This window comes from Bos javanicus, chromosome 14 (assembly GCF_032452875.1).
Source record: "Bos javanicus breed banteng chromosome 14, ARS-OSU_banteng_1.0, whole genome shotgun sequence".
Taxonomy (NCBI): domain Eukaryota; kingdom Metazoa; phylum Chordata; class Mammalia; order Artiodactyla; family Bovidae; genus Bos; species Bos javanicus.
The window spans coordinates 55,008,221-55,036,064 of record NC_083881.1 but is presented as its reverse complement, the minus strand read 5'-3'; the positions used below and the strand labels follow the sequence as shown (position 1 = coordinate 55,036,064).

Sequence of the window (27,844 nt, the reverse complement as noted above, 5' to 3'; positions counted from 1 at the left end):
CAGTTTGTTAATGAAAGAAAGGAATGTCTCAAAACTCAGAATGACACCAGGCCCCTCATTCATAAAATGCATTTTGGGATAATCTTGGCACCAGACGAGTCATCTAGGGTCATAAAATGATTGACTTGAATCTTGTAGAAGGGCAGATTACCATATAAATAGTTTCTTTCACAAAGATTAGGGGAACAATGTCTGAGTATAACATAATGGTTTGTCAAGTAGGTTCTGAGCCATTAGAGTCTGGGATAAATGCATAGTATATTAACATAGTTTAAGATAAACATTTCCGTAAGAAAAATGCATTGGTTAACTCAAGGTTTGAGAATAGTTAACTTCAGGTGGGACCAGGTGTCATTATGGCAACACAGTATTTTAAGAGAAACCCCCTTTTAAAATTTGTATAGAGAAGGGGGAAAAAATATATCACTAGTTTGTTTCCTCCTGCCACTTGAGAGAGAGAGAAAAATGTCTCACACTTGCAACCTATTTCCTCTGTTTAGAGACCCCTGGCCTTCCTGCCTGTTACCCTCTCAATCCTCTATACATGTAAATTCTTCCTAGGAAGAGGGAAAACAAATTAAGTTCTTTATACTAGAAACTTCTAGGATGATGATAATATGGATTAAATTCTCACTTATAAAAGGTTTAATTTCACATAAAAATTAGAGCAAGGAAAACATATTCCATTGTGAGGAGGTGAGTAATTTTCACTGAATGAAATGTGCATCATATACAAACAAGTCCCTTTAACAAGAAGTATTGATATGTCTAATATTTTAAAGGGCCAGAGGTGGTCAGAGAAAGATCCAAGAGCAGCAGTTTGAAACTAAGAAATTAAAAAGCAAAAGTCAAGACACATATCCTCCTAAGGTGAATTTGAATTGATGGACAACAGCAACTCTCTCTTTATTTTGAACAGGAGCTTTAGCATGAAGAAGTATGTGCTTGAAAAATATTTATATTAATCGTGCAGTGAAGCACCAAGCTGAATTAGAAGATCGAAGATCATTATCATAATCCTGGTATGCTAAGATAATAGATAATAGACACTGAGAAGAAAAAATGGACAAAATGTGGCAATGGATGCTATTATGAGAAAAATATACCATAATTAATAAGGAAAAGACCAGAGAGGGAAGAGAAGAGTTGAAGGTGTTTTTGTTCTAACAGCTGCTCTTTCACCCCGTGTCTTTAAAGCCAAGGAGGCAAAGGAGGTGGGGGGTGAACTCAGAGCTTAGCTTCAAAGCTGAGTGTTTCCTCCTCTTTTCACCTTTGTAACACATTACTAATATATATGTCTAGTTCTGGTTGCTGATGACATAAAATTCATCCCTGTGTTCCTTGTGTTAGGTAGTTAGAATAGGAAACAGTCCAGAATGGCAGTGGCTAAAACATAAGGAAGGGAAAAGCCCATAAAAACAGAACAAAGGAAGGTCTGAGGACCTGAGTGAGGACCTCAGGTAGAACAAACAACACTCGTGGCTAGCCCAGTTTACATAGGGCAGGCCCAGGGGGAGGAAAAAACATATAAAAAGAGGAGCCAAAGCGCCAGGGTCTCTCTCTCTGTCTCCCGCGCACTGGGGTGCTCTTCTCTTCACGTCTTTGGGTCGACATGTCCTCACGCCTCGAAGATGGATTTTCCTCATATTTTCTAAATAAAATAGAGCTGTAACACAGAGCTGTAACACTTGATTTGTCTAAGAGCTATAACACCATCTGTTCGAGACCTGAGAGGTATAACATGGTCTGTCCAAGACCCAAGAGCTGTGACACGCCGAGGGCTTTAATGTCCGTCACTCCAAATCTTTGTTGTGACGAGACAGAACCGAGGAGCATACACTCACCTGACACTTGGAAGGACTTAGTCCTTGTTGTGAGCTAAAAGAAGATTCTAGGGACTTGAAGAGGATAAACTTGTACACCTAAAAGCTTTCATTGATTTTATTGCTTTGTTTCCATCACATTTCCATGTACATTATGCCCCTTACTTTACAAAAGAAATTCATAAGGCAGGAATTATTAACCTAATTTTGCAGTAAAGGCTCAAATTTGTTCAAGATCAAAGCTACAATGTCTATCATGCTATAGCATCAATTAGGCTTTCATTATTGATTCAGTGTTGCTTTCTTTTTTTTGTTTGTTTGTGCTACGCAGCTTGCAAGATCGTAGTTCCTGGACCAGGAAGCAAACCTAGGCCCACGACAGTGAAAACACCGAGTCTTAACTAGTGACTTCCCTATTTAATTTTTTAGTTTTCAATTCACATACAGGATAAATTATATTATAAACTGTAAAGTTATATTGGTTAAATGAATCTCAACATATTTATTATTAGAAATCATAAATGGCATTAGATCGCCAGACTTGCTCAAATCAGGTCTATGTAACTCATAATAAAGCAGAACTATATTATAGCTCTAATAACAATATGGACAGCACCAAGGGGTATTACATGGCTGAACCTCTCTACTGAAACATAAGAGTGAAGAGTTCATGCCATTTTTTATATGAATTTATTTCTAATCTATGATTAGATTAGATTATTTCTAATCTAATAAATTATTTGTCTCCATTCCTATCCAGACATCTGAAGGGACCTGGTAAACTCTTAATTATTCTTAAACCTTGGGTCTTCCTGTATTTAGCAATAAAAATTACTATTAATTGAAGCTATGCTATAGAAATAACTATGATGAAAAATATTTATTTAAATGTTTCACAGAATGTTAATTTTCTTTTAATAAAAAAGAAATTAAAAAGCTGCTTCAGGGTTTTTGATTTCTCTATTAAGCAATGGTAATTTTGGATATTAAAAAATAAATTATGGTTTTCTATAATATTAAAATGTACCATTTTGAAAGCAAGCAAAATTCTGTAGACAGAAATATCAGTAGATCAATCCATTAGAATTATCCCCAGATAATTCTTTGCTTTCAAATGTATCCGTTCAAAACTGTCACTCTATAAGCTGTAAGGTTTTGTTTTGCTTGATCAAGAAATGAATGTGACTTTATGATCTGTATTCAACCATGAACAGCTGCTCATCAATAAAAAGTCATTAATGTCAGAACCGTGCTTTCCAGGTGGCACAGTGGTAAAGAATCTGCCTGCCAATGCAGGAGGTGCAAGAGACACAGATCCAATCCCTGGATCAGGAAGATCCCCTGGAGTAGGAAATGGCAACCCACTCCAGTATTCTTGCCTGGAAAATCCCACGGACAGAAGAGCCTAGTGGGCTATGCGTCTCAAAAAGTCAGGCCTGACTAAGCGACTGAGCACACAAATGTCAGGACAATGGGTCTAAGATTGTGCTTGAGGAAAAACCATTCCTTTAATGAAAAGTCAGGGAACTGAATGGGGGAAGATCTGGAAGCCTTACACTGTGTTTGCACCGTCTGCCCTACCTCCCAGGCAGGATGAGAGATCAGTTGGCAAGACACTACTCAGAACCTGGACAGCTCAGAATAAGGAATTCTACCCAGGCTTTGAACTGGGAGACTAAGTGGTGTGTTGAAAGCTGAAAGAATGAAAAAATCAAGCTGGTGATTGGGAACTGGGCAGGCAAATCAGAAGCCTTAACGTGGGCAAAATGGTCCTGACACAGAGTAAGTAGAGTTAGCTGTACCCCACGAAAGAGGGCTTCTCAGGTGGTGCTAGTGGTAAAGAACCTGCCTGCCAATGCAGGAGACATAAGATGCGGGTTCCATCTCTGGGTTGGGAAGATGCCCTGGAGAAGGGCATGGCAACCCACTCCAGTATTCTTGCCTGGAGAATCCCAGGGTCAGAGGAGCCTGGCAGCCTAAGGTCCATAGGGTCACAAAGAGTCAGAAATGACTGATGTGACTTCACATGCACACACACATGAAAGAGAGGCAATCCAAAAAGAGATATTTCACATATCAGGTTCTATCCCTTATGCTCCTCCCACTTGACATTTGGTGGTCCCCATCCCTACCCCATCCAAGACTTGGGCAGAGGACAGGACTTCACACTGCACACTTCCAAGAGTGGTCCCCAAACAAGACCTCAAATTATCGAGACTTAATTCCCAGTTATGGGATTAATGCTCAACAACTAATGATGACTTTTAAATATTCTTTTATAGGTATTTTTCCCTGGTGGCACAGCAGTGGAGAATCCATCTGCCAATGCAGGAGACATGGGTTCAATCCCTGGGTTGGGAAGTTACCCTGGAGAAAGAAATGGCAACCCACTCCAGTATTCTTGCCTGGGAAATCCTATGGACAGAGGAGCCTGGCAGGCTTACAGTGCATAGGGGTTGCAAGAGTTGGACACAACTTAGCAATTAAACCACCACCACCACGTCGGTATTTTTAAAGCAAATTTTAAGTTTGCAGTCTAGCAAGATTTCTGTTTGTTTTCTTATTGTGCTGGAAAGCAAATATTCATTATTTGTTTCTAGAAAATATGTACCTTTTGTTTTGTTTCATTTGGAAATGGAAACTTTAATAAAGAAAACTGACAAATAATTTTTAAAAAGAAGAAAAGACAGAAGAGCCTGGCATGCTGCAGTCCATGGGGCGGCAGAGTGGGACTTAGCCACTGAACAACAACAACAACAAATAATAATAATAATAAATAGCTGAAGCAAGTATACACATCACTAAGGAAAAGCATTTTGAAAACATGTTCATATCAAGATGTAAACTAGTCTGGATTACTGGATTTGGGGAATCAAAAAAAAATTCTAGAAATTTTTAATTATTGGAATTTAGGCATTTGAAGAAATTAAGGGCTAGAACAGGTGTTTAAGGGACTGTGGAGGGCAAAGTGGACCTTCAGGAGCTATGGTTACTAGGAATGATGTAGTGGTAATGTAGTAGTAACAGCTCTTATTTAAGAATGTTTGCTATACACCAGGTCCTGCCGTAAGAACTTTATAAGCTTTGACCATGAAGTAGGCACTATTACGTCCATTTCACTGATGAGCAAAATGAGGTTTAAGAACTAATACCTTATTCAAGGTTGTTACATAGAATAAATCCAAAACAAAGTCATAAACATTCTCTTTCTTCCCCTCTTGAGGATAAACAAGTTAAATTAATAGAAATGTGGTACAGATTTGGAGGGTAGAAGTGGTGAAGATATTAATACTATAAAGTAAAATAGGGAGATAAGTGTTGGTCAGGGTAACAGAACAACGATAGTTGTAGCCAAATAAAAGGAGAAAAAAGGCTGGTTGGGGAACAATTTGCAAGAACAGCTTTCAGTCTTTGACTATATAAATTTCTAACCTCCCTCACTGGTCACTTTACAACAGTGAAGCAGTTACTTCAGGGCCCCTTACCCACAACATCAAAGGATCTTAGCCTTTTAATAGCAAATGGCATGAAAAGAAAAAAAAACAATCAGGCTTCAAAGAGAAATTCATAGAAAACACCTTAGTTTGAAGAAAGACTAACTTGGTAAGCAAGAGAGGAACAAAGGCAAGCACACGGTGAAATGTCACTTTTTAACTTTCAGTTAAAGGAAATTCCACCAAAAATTACTTGCAGAATCCTAAATTCTGAATTAAACTCGGGGTTTCACACCTGTACAGTGGTAGATTGAATGAGATCTGACCTACCCAGGTCCAATATCCAGACACATGGGCCTCCCTCATTTTTGGCCATCTAGGCTCAGAGGTTAAAGCGTCTGCCTGCAATGTGGGAGACCTGGGTTCAGTCCCTGCGTCGGGAAGATCCCCTGGAGAAGGAAATGGCAACCCACTCCAGTATTCTTGCCTGGAGAATCCCATGGACGGAGGAGCCTGGTGGGCTACAGTCCACGGGGTCGCAAACAGTCGGACACGACTGAGCGACTTCACTCACTCACTCAAATATGTATTTATTTCTCTTGGTTCCATCTGGTAGGGGGATTCTGTGGGTTTAACGAAAAAGGGTATAGTTTGGAGCTGAGGCTCTGTGCACAGAAAGTAGAGAACACGGGAGAAGTCCATCCACTCCACAAAAACAGCAGTCTGCGCTGACAGAAAGGGTCACAAAAAACCTACTCCTTTAATAAAATGAAAGAAGTTAACACTAGGGAAAAAAAAAAAAAACCTACTCCTAACCCAGCCCCAGCAGCTGCCACGCCAGCCGCCGCCGCTCGGCCCGCCCCCCAATGCTCATTGGTTCTCAGCCCCGACGCCGGACCCATAACCTCTTGCCTATTGGGCCAGACAGGACCTGGGGCGGGGTGCGGAAGTGAGAGCTTGGGACTCCTGAGAGCCGCCTTCTGGAGCGAAGGAGGAGGGGCAGGAGGTGGGACCAGGGGAGGGTTTCCCGAGGAGGGGGCGGCTATGGCAGCTGCGCGGAGGCAGCGGCGGCTTAGACAGAGCGCGCGCCCGGCTTTGAATGAGCAGGGCTGGGACTGAACCGGCGGAGCGCGAGCTCGAGGAAGCGACCGGCAGCGCGCGTGCGCGCGCCTTGTGTGCGCGCGCGGCTCGCGGCAGCTCGGAGCCTCCGCCGGGCGGGCGGGGAGGGGGAGGGGCAGGTGAGTGTGTGCGGCTCGCGCGCCCTCGAGGGGCTTCCCTCCCCCACCCCCATCCAGATCTGGACCCGAGTCTTGAGGAGGGGGGCGGGGTTGTCCTCTGCTGTTCTCGGGTTAGCTCTCCTCTTTGCCCCGCACTTCCCGCCCTCCCACCTTCCTTTTCTTTCACCCGGTCTTCCCCCCAACCCAGGCCGACTGCCACTCTAGGATACTGTTTCCGGGTCAGGGTGACCTCTGGGGTGAGGGACCTGCGACCCGGAGCGGGCCCCGGTCGAGCAGCCTTCACCATGCTTTTCTCGCGTGGGAGAGCGGCTGGCGGGGCCCCGGCCCAGAGTCTCCCCTCTCCCCACATCTGCACCCCCCAAGGGGAAATTTGCCCCTTCTTCCTGCCCTTCCTCTACAGGCCTTGCTCCTTCCCAGACAGATTTTTCCAAAATCCAAATCCCAGTCCACTGGGCACCCACATGGAGCAATTGAGAGCGTTTCACCGAACGCCGTACGTATGGCGTCGGATTGTGTAACCTGAAAACGCTTCTGTCGATTTTTGCATCTGTACAGTGGGTATGATTTTTTTTTTTTCATCAGTTAATTTCAGGTGGGTAATCTGAAGTTAAAGCATTTTAGTTTTGAAACTCGTTCCTTTTGAGCCTTTCAGGAGACTTTGCTCTGCCTTAGTAAGAGCCTCGGTGGTGTTCGAGGGTCTGGCTTTGAGTTGCCAGAGACAGTCCGGTGTTGAAGTTTACCACCTGCTCTCTCATTCTACTTCTTGTTCCCTTTCTCTTGCCGCTGCTGAACTTTGGTTTTTCAAATTTGAGTGAGGTCAGGTGGTTTTATTTTTGGAGCATTGCGATATACCATAACCTACTTTAGAGAGTTACAAACTTAATTTAAGATTTCTGTACTGTAGTAGATCATATGGAGTTTCAAATTTTGGTATTAGGAAAATTCAGAACTATCGTTTTAGAAATTCAGCAATTAATGACTTGTTTAGTGTGTTCCAACATAGATTTTGGCTTGGCTTATTTAACGATTTATGACATAGTATGATATAGTGACTACAGAAAAGCACTTTACATGGAATTACAGGGAGGAAAGGTACATTTAATCTTTCAGATTCTAATGCAGCATTCTTTTTTAAAATTGTAGGTGAATCTTTTTCACTTTACATAGCCAAGCTGTCATTGCTATTGATTTCCTAGAGAGATTATTTGTCCTTGATGCTTATTTCGGCTTTATCTCAGGGTTTTGTATTTTTGTAGTAATTTTTAAGGAAATCTTAATTTTAAAATTGTTTTAGCATTTCTCAGCCCTAGTAAGTAGTTTGAAGCAGTCAAAATGCAGGTAGCCTAAGATGTGTACTTCTCAGATTAGTGATCTAGAGAGCATTTCAAAAATCAACTGAGGCATTGAGTGTCAAAGAGATCTCTTAAATGGGATGCGGTGTGGGAAGAACCTTGGCTTTGGGGTCAGTCTCTTTAACTTCTGGGTGAGTGAATGTGAGTTTCACTAGTAATTGAGCCTCATCTGTTAAATGGGAATAGTGAAACTCACCTCCTTTGTCCTTAGCATTCCCGTGAGACTATAGAAACGAAATAGATTGTCTTGAACTATATTGAGTGCTCAAGGAATGATAATTTCCCTTCCTTCAGCAAGTATTTGAATACCTGCCATGTGCTTGACATTGGCTAAGACCTAGAAATAACCAAACTGAGCAAGACTGATGGGGCTCTGCCTTCCTAGAGCCTTGCATTGTCACTAGCTTTTGACACTTGAGCAACAGCGTGGTCTGTGTACTGGGTCAGTAGTATTTCCTATCACCCAGGGTAGTAGTATCTGTTACAGAGTGGATACTTGAACTGGATTGGAACAGTAAGTAAACAGGTCCCAAAGAATATTCCTGCCTTCAAATCAGTGTAATTGATAAAATAAAAACTGTTGCTTGATGTGGTCAACTTGATTACATTTCCCCACCTTTCAGTTGCAGTTGGTCAGAAAATTTATCTTGAAAATTATAATACCATCATTGAATTGCTAAGATAGTTTATTGTTAGTGAGGTATTCTTGGTTTTCGAATTAAATAGACCTAGGTTTGAATCTCGGAAAAGGCAATGGCACCCCCACTCCAGTACTCTTGCCTGGAAAATCCCATGGACGGAGGGCCTGGTGGGCTACAGTCCATGGGGGTCACTAAGAGTCGGACACGACTGAGCGACTTCACTTTCACTTTTCACTTTCATGCATTGGAGAAGGAAATGGCAACCCACTCCAGTGTTCTTGCCTGGAGAACCCCAGGGACGGGGGAGCCTGGTGGGCTGCCATCTATGGGGTCGCACAGAGTCGGACCGACTGAATCGACTTAGCAGTAGCAGGTTTGAATCTAGATCATTGGGTGTGAAAACATAAGCTTACACTTTGTGCTTCAATTCTATGAAAAGAGAACAATAATATCTATCTCATAAAATGGCTTTATGGGTTGAGAGAATACCTAGTGCTTGGCACATAGTAGCTGATCAGTGACTATTAGTTTTTCTCTTTTATTAATTGTAAAAGCAAATTTTCCATAAAATGAAGATATTTTTAATTGCTAGGGAGAGAATTCTGTTCTGGTGTCAGTAATAGTCCCACTTGACAATTTACTGTTGAAACAAAACTTTAGATTTTATTTGCAGGCATCATTAGTCATTCACATTGAGAATACTTATTGAAAATGACACGTAGCAGTATTTATGGCAGGGTGATGACCGTTGTTACCAAAACTCCGCATGAAACTTATTCTCAAAGCTTCATTCATATAAATCCTGAGACTGACTCTCCGCTCCAGTCCTTAAATATTAAACATCTTCTTCCTTCAAACATCCTGAGAGAGGGTCTCAACTCTTTCCCCTTTTCCCCCTAGTGCCACATGCTCTGCAGTTTCTTTCCTAGCTATCTTTTTTTTGTTTATATTTTTTTTCTGAAAATTCTAAATCTTCATTTAGGAAGTTTGCTTTCTTTTGGTTGAGTTTAATCCTTGACAAATCAGCCTTAAAATGAAGCTTTTATTCATCATCTTAATTGTTCAGATTATTCTACTTGTATGGAAGCAATCAAATCTTTCTTCCAGGTCTTTGCAAACAGTAACTGGCAAGGTAACATGAACAAGATCCTCACAGGAAGGATTGTGCTGGAAGAATGCAGTATATAGAAATAACTAAGGTACAAAATGGAAAATATAGGTACAGTAAGAGAAAAATACTGGAATTAAAACTTTGCAGTAGTTCAGCAATAAGTAATGAAGTCTTATGCCTGGGAGACCTCAGTGGAAATAGGAAAGAATATGGGCATTATTAGGAAACAGGATAGTCTTTTTTGTAGTTGGCATATAAGGGGATAAGACAAAGGAGGAGTCAAAGTTGTTGCATTTTTTGAACCTCTGTTGGGTGGTTTATCACTAGTAAACCACTGTTTGGAGATGTTTTTGACAGAAATAAGTTACTTGAACAGTGAGATTTTTAATATTTTTTTTTGTTCAATTTCTTTTAGAGTAACTGTTAATCAATGACTTGACCGTTGTTTCATGTACTTATTTACTATTGTGTATCTGCTTTGTGAAGTGCCTATGCACAGCTTTCACCCATTTTTTAAAAATTAGGTTTTCTTACTGCGTTTTGGGAGAACCTTATATATTCTGGATACAAGTCCTTTATCAGATATATGCTTTGCAAAAGTTTTCTCCTAGTCTGTGGCTTGTCTTTATATTCCCTTAACAGTGTCTTTGAATTATATAAATTTTTAATTTTGATGAAGCCCTGTTTATCCATTTTCTTTTAATGGGTTGTACTTTTGGTGTCATTATCTAAAAAACTCTTTTCCTAACCCAGGTCATAAAGATTTTGTCCAATTTTGTTTCTCTAAGCACTTTTGTAATTGGGTTTTATATTTACATATGCAATCCATTTTGAGTATTTTTTGTAAATGGCATGAAATATGGATTGTAGTTCTTCAAGTTTTGGTGGTTTTTGTTTTGTTTTTTTTTTTTTGCATATGGATATCCAGTTTTTCCATTACTTTTTGTCAAAAAAACTCTTTTCTCCACTGAATGGGTTTTACATCTTCATAAATTTCAGTTCTTCATATTTTATGGGCCTATTTCTCTACCTCCCATTTGTTCCATCGATCTGTTTATCAATCTGTTTATCAATCGACTCCAGTACTATACCGTTTTGATTACTGCAGCTTTATAACAAATCTTGGAATCAGGTAGTATTAGCCCATCTGCTTTGATCTTTTTCAACATTGTTTGACCATTATAGACCCTTTATATTTCTATATGAATCTTAGAATTAGCTTATCGAATTTTAGAGAAAAAAGCCTCCTGAGATTTTGATTGGGATTTCATTGACTCTGTAGTTCAATTTAGAGTGATTCGCTATCTTAATAGTATCACGTCTTTGATCCCTTAAAGATCTTTTAAAAAATTAATAAGGGTCTTTAAATTTCTCTCAGCAATATTTTGTAGTTTCCAATATATATGTTTTTCACTAGATTTGTCCCTAAGTACTTCGTATGTTTTGTACTCTTACAGATTTCCTTAAAATTTTACTTTGTGATAGTTTGTTGTTGCTACCATATAAAAATACTGTTGATTATAGATTCCATTGAATTTTCTACATAGAGTATAGATACAGTTTTACTTCTTCCTTTCCAATCTGAATGCGTTTTATTTTCTTTTCTTGCTCGATTGCACTGGCCATACAGTGTTGAGCAGAAATGGCGAAAACAGATGTGCTGGTGGGAAGTAGCCAGTTTTTCACTGTTAGTCTCAAGTTGCTATAGGCTTTTCATAGGTGTCCTTGGTCAGGTTGAGAAAGTTCCCTTCTATTTCTAGTTGGTTGTGAGTTTTCAAGGAGTTTTGTGTCTGTGTTCATAAGATATTGGTCTTCAGTTTTCTTTTCTGGTAATGTCTTTGGTCTAGATTAGTATCAGTGTAATGCTAGCCTCAAAAAGTGAATTAATAAATAATCCCTTCCTTCCGTTTTCTGGCAGTTTGTATAGAATTGGCACTACTTCTTAAGTATTTGGTAGAGTTCACTCATGAAACCATCTGGGCTTAGGGGATTTTTAAGTATAAATTAAATATCTTTAATAAATTTAGAGATTTTCAAGTAATCTCTGTCTTCTTGCTGTGTTTTCATAACTTGTTTCTTTCAAAGAATTTGTCGATTTCATCGTGTCAAATACAGGGATAAAGTTATATTTTCTCAATATCCTCTTCATATTTGCAGACTCTGGTAATGTCACCTCTCTTTTCTGATATGGCATAATTTGTTTTTAGGGACATATGTTTTGGATTGTTATGTACTTTTGATTAACTGACCCCTTTATCATTATGAAATGAGCATTTTTATGCCTGCTAATGGTATTTTCCCTAAAAATCTACTCTCTGACATTGAAATATTTTAACCTTTTGCTTTTCTGTTGAGTATTTTTTATCTCCTTTGTTGGCTTTTTGACTGTAACTGGACTTTACCCCTCAGAGAATATGACTTAATAGATTTGCTGGTGCTGGGCCATTTTTCAGTATTTCTTTAAATATGTGTGGGCCACTGGTCTAGATGATCTCTGTAGTTCTAACTTGTTAACTGTGTGCTTTTAAGTTATTTGACTTCTCTTATTTCCTCACCTATAAAATGGGTATAATGAAATGTATCTAGAAGTTGAAAAAGTTTAAAAATATTTTGAATAGTATTACTATGTTCATATGATTCAAATTTCAAAAGATAAGGAAGACTCAGTACATTCTGTTTCATACGCTTTGATTTTTCCTAGAAAACAAATTATAAATAAATTGTAAATAAATATTTAAGTACAACTTAGAAAACCACTCTGAGAATATTTTGAAAAAGCTTTTTTCCTCTCAACTGTTGAAAACTCTTCAGAACTTTCTTGTCAACATGATTTACGTTTTAATTTTTAAATTTACTGTGTTTTATCTGTGCTGTCTAAAGGAAAGTAAAAATATGTCTGATTTTTACAGTTCAAAATAGGACTTTTCAGGTTGACTTCAGAACATAAATATAGCTTATGAAATCACCCTAATGCATTTATTTTTGTGCTTTTTTCCACAGGTTTTGCTTTCCATCATGGCTATCACACAGTTTCGGTTATTTAAAGTTTGTACCTGCCTAGCAACAGTATTCTCATTCCTAAAGAGGTTAATATGCAGGTAAAGAAATTTTATGTTCAGATTGATCTGGTTATCTTCTTGCTAATTTTGGATACCTTCATAAGTTCAAAAAGGCAGGGCATATTATATTTAAGCTAAGCATCTTGATTGCAGTATTCATACATTAATCTCTAGTAGTTTTTTAAATATTTTCTCAGATTTTTATATGTTTTTTGAGATCTAGAAAGCAGAGGTTCAGGTCTTTTCATCAGATTCTTACATCTTCCATTAAAATAGCATTCTGTACTGTAGAATTTCAGAGATAAGCAAACCAACTTTCATATTGTAATCATTATGAAGTTTTTATGTACATAAGTGTTTTATTATCAGGGTATTTTTAAGATGATTAGGTGGAATTAGGCATAGGTATTTCTTTACATAGTACATTATGAGTGTTATGTTTATATTGGAAAAAGAAAAGTTTAACAGAAAAACCCCAAAGAAAATAGATTTTCTTTTTTTTTTTTTTTGATCTTTTAAATAATATTTCAGAATGTACTGGGAGTCCAGGCTAGATAAGTCCTTCTGCTTCAGTAAGTCATTCAGAGACTTGTATTCCTTCTATTTTGTCATTCTCCTGTACCCAAGAGATACAGTTCCTGAATGGTATGCCAGGGCACTTCAGGGCTCGCATTACAGTCACAGGGGTACCGAAGGATACTCTAAATTTCTAACAAAACACGCTGAATGTGATAATGTCTATTGAAATTATACAATCTGTTGGCTCAAGATAGTTCACGTTTGTAACATTAGATCCTGCAGTATTACTTTTGATGATGTTCTTGAATATTTGAGATAAGTTTTTGTTTACTTGTGTTTGGAGTGACCTATCTTTACAAAGCTAGGATTTTAGGTTGTAATTAAGAGCAAGCACTAAATCAGAACTAACATAGAACAGAAAATGAAGCTGACAGAATCCAGTCTGATTCCAAGGCTTGAGAAGCTATACAGTACCCAAGAGGTACACACATTCTCTTAGTAAGTTGTAGTTATTAAAGAATGAAATGAAAATGTTTTTTCTCTAATTTCATATGTGATTTTTCCTAATGGCTACTAAGCAGATAGGACATACATAAGTATTGTTTGGGCCTATGTACTTAATCAGTGGAACTGTTAGGTATTTCCTTTGGCCTAGAGTACTGTGAAAAAAGCACCTACAGAGTAAGAGTCGGATAGAGAGGAGATGGAGGGTAGTCAGCTCTCTTTTTTAGTGGATATGATTTAGAAAGTGCACATAATTCTGTTCACAGCCTACTGTCCAGAGCTTAGGCACCTAGCTACAAGGGAGGCTAGGAAATGTATTCTCTGACTAAAGGGCCATTTTATAACTACTAAAACTCTGAGGATTAAGTGGCATAGAATTTATTGTTAGAAGTATCATGACCAGAAAATAACTAGGTTAAAGCAGGATGAGAATGGGTATTAATGCCAGGAGACTAGAGGTTGAAAGGAATAAGTTGTTTTAACTGTGGTGATAAATTCTAGGTGTTTTTCTCTTTGCATCTGTTATTTCAAAAAATTTTTGTTGAATATAAGTTACTTTTAATATAAGATATTGCAATTTTCTATCATCTATATACGTTTCCCTGGTATCTCAGTGGTAAAGAATCCACCTGCAATGCAGGAGATGTGGGTTCCATCCCTAGGTGGGGAAGATCCCTGGAGTAGGAAATGGCAACCTGTTCCATTATTCTTGCCTGGAAAATTCCATGGACAGTGGAGCCTGGCGGGCTGCAGTCCCTGGGGATACAAAATAGACCATAGTACTTTTTAATGCATCCTTTAAACAAATAAAATAAGATTTCTAAACTTAGTTGACTTTATCAACTAGCTCTAAGCAGGTGTTTCATAGATTATTTGACATGAAGCAAGTGACTAATCATTTATAATAGCTATCATTTTTTAATGTCATTAAAAAGCAGGCACAGTCTCGTGTCTCACTATTTTAAATATGTCAGTTAAATCTTCACAGCAACCTTGCAAAGGTCAGTTTGAATACCTGCCTTTTACAGATGAGGATACTGAGGCTCAGACATAGGTAATTCTAACTAGAGTCATAATTAATAGAAGTAACATTGAAAACCATGGTTTACACAGATTCCATTGCCCATGCTCTTAACAACTCTATGACAATACCTATCTTGTTTCATGTAGTACTTCACTAATCCTTGAAAGTTACTGGGTACAGTTTACAATTCAACCCAGTGATTTTCAAACTTTTCAGTAGTTTAATAGTAATCTTAATAAGAAACCAACTATGTAAACAAACAAAAGCCAGGCCACCCTGGTTAAAGCAGCGTAGACATCCCAGAGCATCACCCACAGAACTCACAGAACTCTCAGGAGTGTGATTTGAAACCAGTTTCTGGTTTTGGTTTTGGCTTTATAGTCCTCCTGAGTTTGACTCTAATTCTGAGTCCTAAGCCAAAAAGCAGTGTGATATTCTGGTCCAGTATTTAAAAACATTGCAAAGATCTCTAATATATGCCTTTCTTTTCATATATTAACAAACAACTGTTAATTATTAAAGTAAATAATTTAAAGCTGCAGAAGACCTTCTCTATAAATCTTAAGTTACTGTCTTTAGTGCTTTTACTTATGCTTGTTTTGGTGGTTTCTTGAAATAAATTATTTCATATTTTTGTTTTAGATCTGGTAGAGGACGGAAATTAAGTGGAGACCAAATAACTTTGCCAACTACTGTTGATTATTCATCAGTTCCCAAACAGGTAAAACTTTTTTTGTACATTGAATAAGTGCTCCCGAACCATATTTTTCAAAGTGGGTTGCAAACTATTAATGTGTCATGAAATTAATTTGGTAGTCACGGTCAGGATTTTTGTTGTTCTATTGTTAAATTTCTTTATTCTAAAATTTTAACTTTATTCTTTATTTTCTATTTCTCTGCTGAGATTTTCTATTTTTTTCTTTGGTTTTAAGAGTGTTTGCTGTTGCTTATTGGAGCATTTTTGCAATAACATATTTAAAGCCTTAGATAATTACATCATTTGTATCATCTTGGGTTTGTTGTCTATTGCTTGACTTTTTCAAGTTGAGATTTATTGATTCCTTGTTTGCTGAATAATTTCAAGTTATTTCATGGATTTTTTTGAATATTATGTTTGAGACTATATCTTATTTAAATCCTATAAAGAATGTTATTATTTATTATTTCATCAGGCAATAAACCTAGTTAGGGATAGATTGTAAGTTCCAGTCCTCTTTCTGTGGGCCGTAGTTCTAATATCAGTTCAGTTTTTGAAGCATTTTCTTTTGCTTTGTTTGGTTGTTTTTATTTTAATGGTTGGAACAGAATGTCTCACTCACAGAGTGTTTCTTTCTTAACTTTTGATCTAGTTTTGCTATCTGGCATAAAATGTATATTTTCCCATTGGTCAACAAATTTTGAAAAAACCACTGTTTTAGAAAGCTCATTTTTGTAATGAATGATGAAATTTTTGACTGACAATGCTGATCATTTAAATTTAGACAGATGTGGAAGAGTGGACTTCCTGGGATGAGGATGCACCCACAAGTGTCAAGATTGAAGGAGGGAATGGGAATGTGGCAACACAACAAAATGCTTTAGAGCAACTGGAACCTGACTATTTTAAGGACATGACACCAACTATACGGAAAACCCAGAAGGTACGTTAAAGATGTGTGCTCTTGGAAATTAAACTATGAGACTGTGCTTCAGATTCCTATAATTAAAGCTAGACAGTATACTTAGTATTTGGTAGAAAGCCTATTTCCAACTGTCATTGTGTTTTTTGTCATATTAGAGAAGTTTATATATTCAAGTGAGCTGGCCATAGATCTGGTAAATTGTACCCCCACATCTTTTAAAATTATATCTAAGCGTTCATAGAAATCCTCCTGTATGTCAGATTCTAGACTCCAGTCTCTACTGTGAAGACTAAACTGAATAAGATACAGTTCTAGCCTTGAAAGAATTCATAGTACAGTGATTTCTACAAACCAATAATACTGATAGTATCCATTGTTTATAACATTATCAAACTGATGCAGAGCTCTGAGAACTTAGAGTAATTGTGGTGGGTTTGCATAGTCATTCACACTTTATTTTATCCCGTTTGAATTGAATGTGGACAGTCACTTCAATATGCAGGAAATTATTAGCAAAAGAACAATGGCTAAGCAGTTTTCTTTCTTTTTATCAAAATAGTACATGTACATTTAAAATTTATTTTTAAATTAAAGATATAGAAAAGCTTATAATGAAAAGCAATAGACTTCTGCCCCATCATTCTTCAAACCAGTTCTACTAAAAGCAGCCACTCACAATTTTTTCTGTTTATCTGTATACAGTGTTCTTATCTTGCTATTCTTAGGCCAGTCACAGGTATTGTCTACCAGCTTCACACTGTGGTAAATGGGGGTTTATTTCATACCACCCTTACACCCATTTCAAATAATGTAATGCTATTATTCCCGTCTACCTCATCAATCATCCTGCTGTTTCAAAAAAAAAAAAAAAATTTACTTTAAGTGCCATTTCTTATTCAGTCAAGCATAGAAAATATTTCTTATGAATATATTTCATAAAATGAGGACACTGTTTATTCTGCAGTTCTCTAATAGGGTTTTCACCCTCTTCTACCGTCCAGTTTTAGCTGTACATTTATTTTTAGATGTTCAAGGCTGATAACATTGACATACTGTAATCATAGTTGTTTTTATTTGTCCAAATGTCTCAGTGCTGAAAAGCATTAAGTTGTATATTTTTCAAGGAGTTTTAAGTGAATTTCTTAGTAGATGAATGCTTTTTGATTTGAAAGTCTATTGCTGCTCTTAATAGGAACTTAGTATATTACAAGTAATACCTTAGTAAATTAGAATGAAAGTACTTTTAAGGTACAAAGCTAATACTACTGGCTTGAAAGAGTTAATGTGTTCATAGGTAGCCACATGCTTGGAGAGCTGGTTATACTTTTGGTAGGACAGTGACCCTATCCTACCAGAGGATATGCTTTAAGAAAATATAGAACAGGAAAGAAAGGCAGAACATATTTTGAATAATTATAAAATGCTTTGGTCAGTTAATTCGTCTCTTTTTATAGAGTGGTGTGTAAAATGTTTCCGTAATTCTATTTCAATTAATCTTTCAGATCATCATTAAGAAGCGAGAACCATTAAATTTTGGCATCCCAGATGGTAGCACAGGCTTCTCTAGTAGACTAGCAGCTACACAAGATATGCCTTTCATTCATCAATCTGTAAGTATGTTAATTGTATCTAGGCAAGAGCTTTTTTTTTTCATTTCTGTTTTCTTTAAGGAAAAAGAAAAAAATTAAAATGACTTGAACATAGTATTTGTATGACTTTGGAACTGGTTTAGCAGATCAAGAGCAGTTGCCAGTCCTGTCCTTTTATGAGACTCTAAATTACATCAGATACTAAGATCAGAGTCCACTGCACACATAAAAGATGGAGACAAAAATGTGAAAATATAAAAGTATGACCTTTAAAGAGATTACCCCTAAAATTTAACCTCAATAGCAGCTTTTTTTAAAGTAAATTATGAATTATTAAGTTAAAGACTTATATGTACATTTAAAGTGTGGTTTAACTTAAAATGGATTTGACTTAAATACAACACTTTTAAGGACAAAAGTAGTGAAGAAGGTATATGTTTCCAACTTTGGAGGCCATCAGATTCATCTTTGAAACTTTTGAGACACATCACTGTCCAAACCCATCCCCAGCTTTTAAGTATTGATATGTTTTGATTATTTTATGCAGTTATCTTACTCATTTAATTATTTCCTCACTAACTAAACATTCCAGAATGAGCATTTTCATTGGTTTGTGGAAGGAAAAAGTGAACTTAGAGGCCTGGCCTGGGGAATAGTGGAAGCTAGTGTGGCCTGCCTAATGGTATCAGGTAAGACAGGCAAAAGGAAGCACAATACAAAAGTACTCCAATAAAGAGTAAACTTTTCCTGACTTGTCATTTTTGCATGGGACCCAGACAATAAGTGCCATTGAAAAGTCTAGAAAATTACTTGTGCTTAAAGGTAGATGACTGTACTAGGTTGGAAACATAGGTTCTTCGAGTTCACCTTCCCAGCCCAAGAGTAGTCCAGTCAAGCATCTAATCCAGTGCGGGGTCAGCCTCTCTCTTCTCTTTCCCCCACTTATACACTCCTTCTTCTTACTCAAGAGAGAGAGAAACAGAAGGTATGTCCTATTCTTATTTTTTCCAAACTAAAGTAGGAGAAAGTAAAGGAAAAGTTAGGAAAGTAAAGGAAAAGTTAATATATTAAAGGAATATTCTTTAAAACATGAAATAGGAAGAAAGCTGGACTTGCTAAGACTTGCGTATGGAAGGTCATGCGTTTCAGGAAACCCCTTAGTTCCAGGCACACCAGGGGCAGTCATTTGATCCTGTAGAGGATGTGATAAGAAAGTGAAGAAGACACAGGGCAGTGATGAGGTCTGAGTTAGGCTTTAAAATATATCCTCTTCTTGACCACTGAGTGGAAAAAGGATGAAGCGAAGTTAGTCTCTCAGTCGTGTCTGACTCTTTGTGACCCCAAAGACTGGGGCTCGCCAGGCTCTTCTATCTGTGGGATTCTCCAGGCAAGAATACTGGAGCGGGTTACCATTTCCTTTTCCGGGAGATCTTTCTGACCCAGGGATTGAACCCAGGTCTTCTGCACTCCAAACTGCAGGTAGACTCTTTACCGTGTAAGCCACCAAGGATGGCTCTTGACTGTTGTAATTTTGTTTTGTTTTGTTTTATTGTAGCCTGAATTAGGTGACTTAGATACCTGGCAGGAAAACACCAATGCTTGGGAAGAAGAAGAAGATGCGGCCTGGCAAGCCGAAGAAGTTCTGAGGTATTTGAGTAATATTTACACTGTCGCTGGAGTAGAACCGGTTTTGTTCATGTTACATTTAAGGTCAAGAAAGTATCTTCTGCCAAATGTTATATTTTTCTTCCTTCTCATTTGAGCCTTAACCAATCTGGGATAGTTTTTTTGTATTTCAGACTACATGTACTATTTTATATGATTAAAACCTCACAGAAACCAACAATTTAAAGCATTATAGATACAAAAGAATAATTTACTAACGAAGAAGGAGATTGTCTACATACAGACACCATATTGTACTGTATGCTTCATACTTCATTCCCTATAAAATGTATCTCTTGAAATGTGAGTCACGACGATGTATTAATATGTTCTCTGGGTCAGAAATTGCAGCTTTAGTTCTCTTTCCCCATGGCCTAGCATAGTCCAGCCCTGCTCGTTCAGTATAGTAGTGAATAGCTCCGCTGGGTTTCTGTGGTCGTGTCCGCTCTTGGCTGCTGCACGCGGGATCTCTCTTGCAGTGCCTGGACTCTGTTGCAGCGCTCGGGCTTAGTTGCCCGTGGCCTGTGGGATCTTAGCTCTCTGTGCATGTGTGCTCAGTCGCTAAGTTGTCTCCAGCTCTTTGCGATCCCAAGGACTGTAGCCTGTCAGGCTCCTCTGTCCATGAGATTTCCCAGGCAAGAATACTGGAGTGTGTTGCCATTTCCTTCTCCAGGGGATCTTCTCAACCCAGGATCAAACCCAAGTCTCCTGCTTTGGCAGGCGGGTTCTTAACCACTGGAAGCCCCCAGCACTGCTATTTGAAAGTAATGTGTGTTGCACTCTACATTTGTATGTGTGTTTCACCTGAGGTACTTGAAAGCCCTGAGGTAGATAACATAAGTCATAATACTTACTGCCTACTCTACAGAAGATACTTTTTCTGGAGGTTTACAAGTTTGTTTTTGTTAGTTATGTTCTTTTTTCTTTGTTTTTGTGAAGAGTAAACTTAATTCTTGCTACTACCGCATTAGATCAAAGAGTAAAAAGAAAATTTACCTTGAGAGTTTGTGACTGTTATCACTGATAAAAACTCTATGTAAATATATCTGAATTACTTTTGCATTTTAAAGATGATAAAGTAAAATATAGCAGTATGTTTTCTTCAAATATGGTTTTTATAATTGGGATAAAAAAATGAATTACCCTTATCTGACCATCTTGAAACAACTGGTTTCATTTTTGTATTTTCCTTTCCCATGTTTACCAATAAATTGTAATTACCTTGAGTAGCCAGCAGAGGGTGCAGTTAAATAACTGAGTTAAGACTGACTTTTTTGGTCTTGTCAGTACTGTTTTCAGCATTTTTTTTTTAAACAGAAGGAGGTCACATTATAAAAGTCAGTAAAGGTGTGACAGTTTTAAATATTTAGTTCCTGTTTGATAATCATTCAGTATAAAGGAAACAGTTTTAAAACTGTAAACAGCAATATTTATGTTCCATGAATTGTCAAAAAAAGATGTCACTTTTTTAAAATCTATTTCTTTTGGATATATATCATAGAAGTCTGAGTATTTTTAAAACATTTTGGAATTGGGACTTAGTGATGATTGGTTTATCAACCACAAGGATAAAGGAAGGGGCTATTCATTTTTAATCTAATCATCTTAATGACAGCACTATGGAGTTTATGAGTTCACTGATCATAGCTGAACATTCACGGTATAAAAACCATCTCTTTTTCACCCTGTCATCGTGCACCCTGAACAAAACAAGACAAGACAAAAAAACCTCCACAAACTCCGTGCTTTTGAAACAACAGCTTGGGAGGCGGAGACTATTAGTCAGTAATAGACATGCTTCAAGCTGCAAGTTGCATAAGTAGAGCCAAAGACACCTGGAGGCTTCCATATGTTGTTACCACCCCCAGGAGAACACTGAGTATTTTAAAAGTGTATCCGTAATCCATGGCTTCTATCCTAGCCTGTTTCCCATTGCTACTTTAAATACTACCAGTACTATGATCAGTATCATTAAGGAAAAAATTCTGGTACTTTAATCATTCCAGACATGTATCTGGACAAGAAAAATATATTTTATCAGCAGTAATGTCCAAGTTGCCTCTGGTACCAGGAAGATTAATTGTTGATGCTTATATTTCGGCTGGTAACTAGGTCAGAGCTGGATTATATTTGTTTGTAACCTAGCAAGCCTTTCATAATTCTTTTTCTTTTTTCTGCCACTGACATTTTGATGTTTTTAGTGCATATTATCAGTTTTTCTTGAAAGTGAACAGAGCTAGTGAAAAGTAGATTTTTTAAAACTATTCTTTTGAAATTTTAATTAGTTGGTGGTGATGGTCAAAATGTTGCCTAAAGTAAGTCTCTCTACTTTGTTGAATTTTGGTCATCCATACCTCTGCTTACTCCCATTTATAAGTATGACTGAGAATTATATGTATACCTTTCACTCACTATAGCCAGCTTTGAGCTATCCCGTGTATGGGTAATGCACGTTAGATTTTTCTATATATAACCCAGTGTTGCCTGTCCTGTGCCCTACTGCTTCCTTCCTCAGCCTTGCATGCTTCTTGACTTACTTTCTCAGACCCTAAGCCTTCAGATCCAGGACCAACTTCTGTTCTCCTTTCTCCTATTTCATTACCCTACTCCTGTCCCCACTTTCCGTACGAGTCGGTCAGTAAAGATAGAGCACTTATATGCGGAATCTAAACTGTGACACAGGGACTTCCCTGGTGGTCCCAAGGTTAATACTTTGCCTTCCTGTGTAGGGATGCGGGTTCGATGTGGCCAAAAAACCAAAACTCAAAGCAAGCAATGTAACAAATTCAGTAAAGACTTTAAAAGTGGTGCACATCAAAAAATCATTTAAAAAATAAATAAAATATGATACAAATGAACCCATCTACGAAGTAGAAACAGACTCACAGACATAAAGAACAGACTTGTGGTGCTGGGGTGGGGTGGGAGGTCGGGGTATGGATGGGGAGTTTGGGATCAGCAGATGGAAACTATTATATATAGAATGGGTGAACAATGAGGTCCCACTGTATAGCACACAGACTACATTCAGTATCCTGTGATAAACCATAATGGAAAAGAATATTAAAAAGAATATATATATGTGTATATATAACTAAATCACTTTCCTGAACAGTAGAAATTAACAGAACATTGTAAATCAACTATAGTTCAATTTAAAAATCAGTAAAGATAGAAGTGTTTAGAGGTTCTATATCAGTAGAGTTAGGGAGGAGCTGGGAGAAGGCACTTCATAAAGTATAATTATTAAATTTCCACCATTCTGTCCCTTCATAATTGAAGTGAAGTGAAAATTGCTCAGTCGTGTCTCACTCTTTGTGACCCCATGGCCTATGCAGTCCATGGAATTCTCTAGGCCAGAATACTGGAGTGGGTTGCCTTTTCCTTCTCCAGGGGAATCTTCCCAACCCAGGAATCAAACCCAGGTCTCCCACATTGCAGGCAGATTCTTTACCAGCTGAGCCACAAGGGAAGCCCAAGAATACTGGAGTGGGTAGCCTATCCCTTCTCAGTGGATCTTCCTGACCCAGGAATCTAACCGGGGTTTCCTGCATTGCAGGTGGATTCTTTACCAACTGAGCTATGAGGGAAGCCCTTCATTAGTAGAGGTAGTTAAATTTTAATCCTTAGAGTTCTAGCTTCTAATTGGAAGGTATGTCTTTGCATTTTGTTTTTGCATTGTGCTCTGTCCGTCTGTGTTCTTGATATCCTTCAGCTGACAAGCTTTTAACTATTATCATAGCAGGATATTTAGTCATAAATATCAGGCTTTTCTCAGAAGGAGATGTGGTCCAATGGAAATAGTGTTTTAGTGAAAATAATCTGAAGAAAAGGAGTCAGGAGATATAGGTTCTTAGCCTTATACTTAATCTTATGACTTCGGCCGTTTTACTTAGCCTGAATGCCCCATTTTAGTTATTCTTAAAACAGAGATAATACCTTTTTTATTTGTAAGTCACGTTCTAAGGATTAAAAGAAGTACTATTTTGAAAATCCTTGAAATTTTCAAAGCAGTGAGAAGAATGAAGACTTTTTAAACTTACATTTGATGATAGTTGAAGGGAAGTGCTCTTTCTTTCTGGACCTTATTTGCCATTTTACCTGTGTAGTGTTCTCTAACGGAGAAGGCAATGGCACCCCACTCCAGTACTCTTGCCTGGAAAATCCCATGGACAGAGGAGCCTGGTGGGCTGCAGTCCATGGGGTCGCTAAGAGTTGAACACGACTGAGCGACTTCACTTTCACTTTTCACTTTCATGCATTGGAGAAGGAAATGGCAACCCACTCCAGTGTTTTTTCCTGGAGAATCCCAGGGACAGGGGAGCCTGGTGGGCTGCTGTCTGTGGGGTCACACAGAGTCATACACAACTGAAGCGACTTAGCAGCAGCAGCAGTGTTCTCTAAAAGTAAAAATATGCTTCTTTTCAGGCAGCAGAAGATAGCAGACAGAGAAAAGAGAGCAGCAGAACAACAAAGGAAGAAAATGGAAAAGGAAGCCCAGCGGCTAATGAAGAAGGAACAAAATAAAATTGGTGTGAAACTTTCATAACAAATGTTCTTCAGATGTCATAGTGCCAGTGGGAGAAATGCGAGCTCTACAAGCCAAGCAGCATTTATATGGAGCCAAAAGTATTTTCAGAATACAAATACCCTGCTTGATTTTAATGCATTCATCAGCCAGCCAGGACACCAGGATTCTCTCAAAGCCCCCTGAACTCTTAGTGATTGAGACTCAGAGAACAAAAAAGACTTATGAGACAATATTTTCTTCAGTGTGTTCCAAGTGTACGACAATTGTTTGTTGTAGAGAAATTATTACAAATGGAATATATCAGTACCTCTTCAAGCTAGTGTTTCTAGCTGATTCAATGGGTGTAAATAATTCTATGATAGGAAAGAATTCTGCTGTCTATAGTGCTTTCCTTCAATGTGTATAATGTTAAAATAAATAATTTTAAATATTTGTTTGTTTCCATGATTACCCAACCTAAATCAGACAGACTTGCAGGGCTTTAACTTCTTATTTCTGTTGTCAGAAGCTCGTGTTGGCATATATTTGTTCTGACTTGAACTGGCATTCATTAAGGCATCTGGTCATTTCAGTTTTCAAGAAAATGACATTAAATGCAATAATTTTATTTATCACAAACATTTTATACATCATTGTTTTCTTTTAGATGGTGTTGTAATGTTTTACTTATTTGTAATTTATATTGCATGTATAAACATACCGAAAATAAGCTAAAATGGCAAATTTGTTTTACATTATTATAATTTGTGAGTTTTAAAAGTTAGTATTTGTAGTTTTTCTCTGTCATTGTAGATTTTAAGATGTTATGGTATCTTTAAGTACCTTAGCTCCTCTCTGCCAAAAGCCATTAATTTACAAATGCATAAAGCCTTCAGTTCTACTGTTTCAAAGCTTTTAGATGATTTCTGTATCAGTTTTGTATAATGACATAATGCAAGTTACCTATGTTGTTTACTAAGGTAACATTGATTTATTAAACCAAGATAGGAATAATAATACTTCTATTTTTGGATGTTGACAAGCTCCAAAATAGTTTTCAGGAAATAGATATAGACTGTGTTCATAGGGGAAAATGTAGATTTGATAGTTTAAAATCTCATTAATTTTGTCTCCCCATTTAAAATACATCCAGCCTGACCTTCTTTGGCTTTGGAATTTAAGATTTTTACTTTCTTAAAAATTGCTGCCCAAAATTAACATTTTGTGAGTTTTTAAAATGTCATAAATACAAGCCAAATACTGCTAATTCATTGGCATTAAAGTGATATTTCATAGTAAAATCACAAACTATACAATAAACTCCTTAAGTTCTTAGCCTAAGCATCTAGACTAAATGCGGTTGTTTTTTTATTTTCTTAGAATTTTTATTGGAGTACTGTTGATTTACAATGTTGTGTAATTTCAGATGTACAGCAAATGAAATAGGTTGAAATTTAACTTTGGTAAAAAGCTTCCTGTTATAGCCCCAAGCTATATTTTCAGTTATGGTTATTAGAGAGCTTTTGCCAGTGAACTCCCTATTAAATAGAATTAGACTCAAATTTGTAATAATAAATGAATTATTTTATGTCCTTTGTATTTATTTATTTTTAGTTATTATGGGAATGCTACATGATTTCTCTAAACCGAGGGTTCATAAAGGCTAATTTTCCTTCAGTACAATTGGTTTTTACTGCTTTTCCCCAGAGTGGACAAGTATTGAAGTCTGCTTTGGTCATGATTTTCATGGGTGACCTTTTTTTGTTTGATTTTTAAATTTTTATTTAGAAGTAAAGACTGGATGGAATCACAGTCTGTATGATTAATTAGGAAGAAAGAGATTTTTCTCATGGAAAGAATAGAGTGAATTCTTGTATTTTTTGACCTCTGTTGGTGTAAACTAGATTCCTGTGTTTTGCTGGGTATATTGTCCCAACAGAAGTCAGACATGATAAGCCCTTTATAGTAGCAAACTGGTTCCTTCAGCTTCTAAATTTATGGTTTCTGTTTTTGTTTCCGTAATTTTAGCAAAGGATTATCAGTTTTAGGAGCTTATTAGTAGAAGTTAAAAATTCAGGATTCATCCTCTAGTTGAATCCTGGCTCTGTTTTAGTGGCATCTTTGAGTCAATACCCGGCATCTGAATTCCTCATTTTCGACATGCACTTGCCAGGGCAGTGACCGTTCCTGGATGAAGATTGGTGCTTGGGAAGCAGGTGGTAGCTATGGAAACTGGCGTCTGGATTGATCTTCAGCACCACGCTACAAGCTACTACAACAGAATAAATCTAACCACAGCTAAAATGTTGCAAAAAGCCGAAATTTTGTCATTATAGGTGCACCTTGTTTTATTACACTTTGCTTTATTGTGCTTTGCAGATAGTGTATTTTTAACAAATTGAAGTCTTCTGGCAACCCTGTGCTGAACAAGCTTATCAGCACCATTTTTCCAACAGCCTTTGCTCACTTCTTTTACATTTCGGTATTTTCACAATATTTCAAAGTGTTTCATTATTATATTTGTTATGGTGTTTTAGGGGTGTGAACCACACCCGTATAAGATAGCAAATTTAGTGGATAAATGTGTGCGTCCTGCCTGCTTTACCAACTAGCCCTTCCACTGCCTTTCTCCCTCTCCTCCCACCTCCCTATTTCCTGAGACATGGGAATATTGAAACTAGGCAAATTTAAAACTCTACAATGGCTTCTCTAAGTGTTCAAAAAAGAGTCACACAACTCTTTCTCTCAATCAAAAAGCTAGAAATGATTTTAGTCGTGACAAACACCCACTGAAAGCTGAGATAGGCCAAAACTAGGCCTCCTTGTGCCTAACAGCCAAGTTGTAAAGAAGATGGTGGGTCCATGAAGAGTTTATTTTAGTAGCTGCTGCTGCTGCTGCTGCTGCTAAGTCACTTCAGTCGTGTCCAACTCTGTTCAACCCCATAGACGGCAGCCCACCAGGCTCCCCGTCCCTGGGATTCTCCAGGCAAGAACGCTGGAGTGGATTGCCGTTTCCTTCTCCAATGCATGAAAGTGAAAAGTGAAAGTGAAGTCGCTCAGTTGTGTCCTACTCTTAGCGACCCCATGGACCGCAGTCTACCAGGCTCCTCCGTCCATGGGATTTTCCAGGCAAGAACACTGGAGTGGGTTGCCATTTCCTTCTCCAATGCATGAAAGTGAAAAGTGAAAGTGAAGTCCCTCAGTCGTGTCTGACTCTTAGCGACCCCATGGACTTCAGCCCACCAGGCTCCTCTGTCCATGGAATTTTCCAGGCAAGAGTACTGGAGTGGGATGCCATTGCCTTCTCCAATTTTAGTAGCTAGTAACTTGTTTTTCCCATTTACGCAGATTTTTAAAATTTAAGTTCCTCTCCCCTCATCATAGAGAAGGCAATGGCACCCCTCATATCAAAGACAGCTTTTTTCCTTTGTGTCATTTACTTCCACTTTCTCTAATGCATCCAAGGCTGCTCCAAGGTTATAGCAACAGCTGATAACACTTTCTGTTTACTTGGCTTTCTACCTTTTTCAGTGTCCATTTGTCACGGCCTTTGGACTGCTCAGTAACCAGAGTAAGTTTCGAGAGTATCAGATGCTTTTCCACCAGAAGCCTCAATCTCCTAGGGCTGTAAAGAGCCACTTTTCTAGGAGCCTGCTTGTCATCTCCCCATAAAACAGATTTCTACCCTTGCAGAGCTGCTGTGGACACTGCTAATCACAAGCTGGAGTGTTACAGAGAAACTCTAGCCGAAAG

The 27,844-nt window shown here is 37.8% G+C and overlaps 1 protein-coding gene across 4 annotated transcripts; it reads left to right on the top strand.

Moving 5' to 3' along the window:
- Positions 1–6,188: 6,188 nt before the first annotated feature.
- On the top strand, positions 6,189–25,679 carry EBAG9 (estrogen receptor binding site associated antigen 9). Of its 4 annotated transcripts, none has more exons than XM_061439125.1 (7): positions 6,189–6,263; positions 12,600–12,697; positions 15,348–15,426; positions 16,187–16,345; positions 17,830–17,937; positions 19,472–19,563; positions 24,010–25,679. In XM_061439125.1, the coding sequence occupies exons 2-7, from the start codon at positions 12,615–12,617 to the stop codon at positions 24,128–24,130; spliced, it is 642 nt and encodes a 213-aa protein (XP_061295109.1). In that variant the 5' UTR covers positions 6,189–6,263; positions 12,600–12,614; the 3' UTR covers positions 24,131–25,679. The 4 variants fall into 4 exon arrangements, with proteins under 4 accessions (XP_061295109.1, XP_061295111.1, XP_061295110.1 ...); XM_061439127.1 differs by having other exon boundaries at positions 6,240–6,495; XM_061439126.1 differs by lacking the exon at positions 6,189–6,263 and adding an exon at positions 6,704–7,053.
- Positions 25,680–27,844: the final 2,165 nt, after the last annotated feature.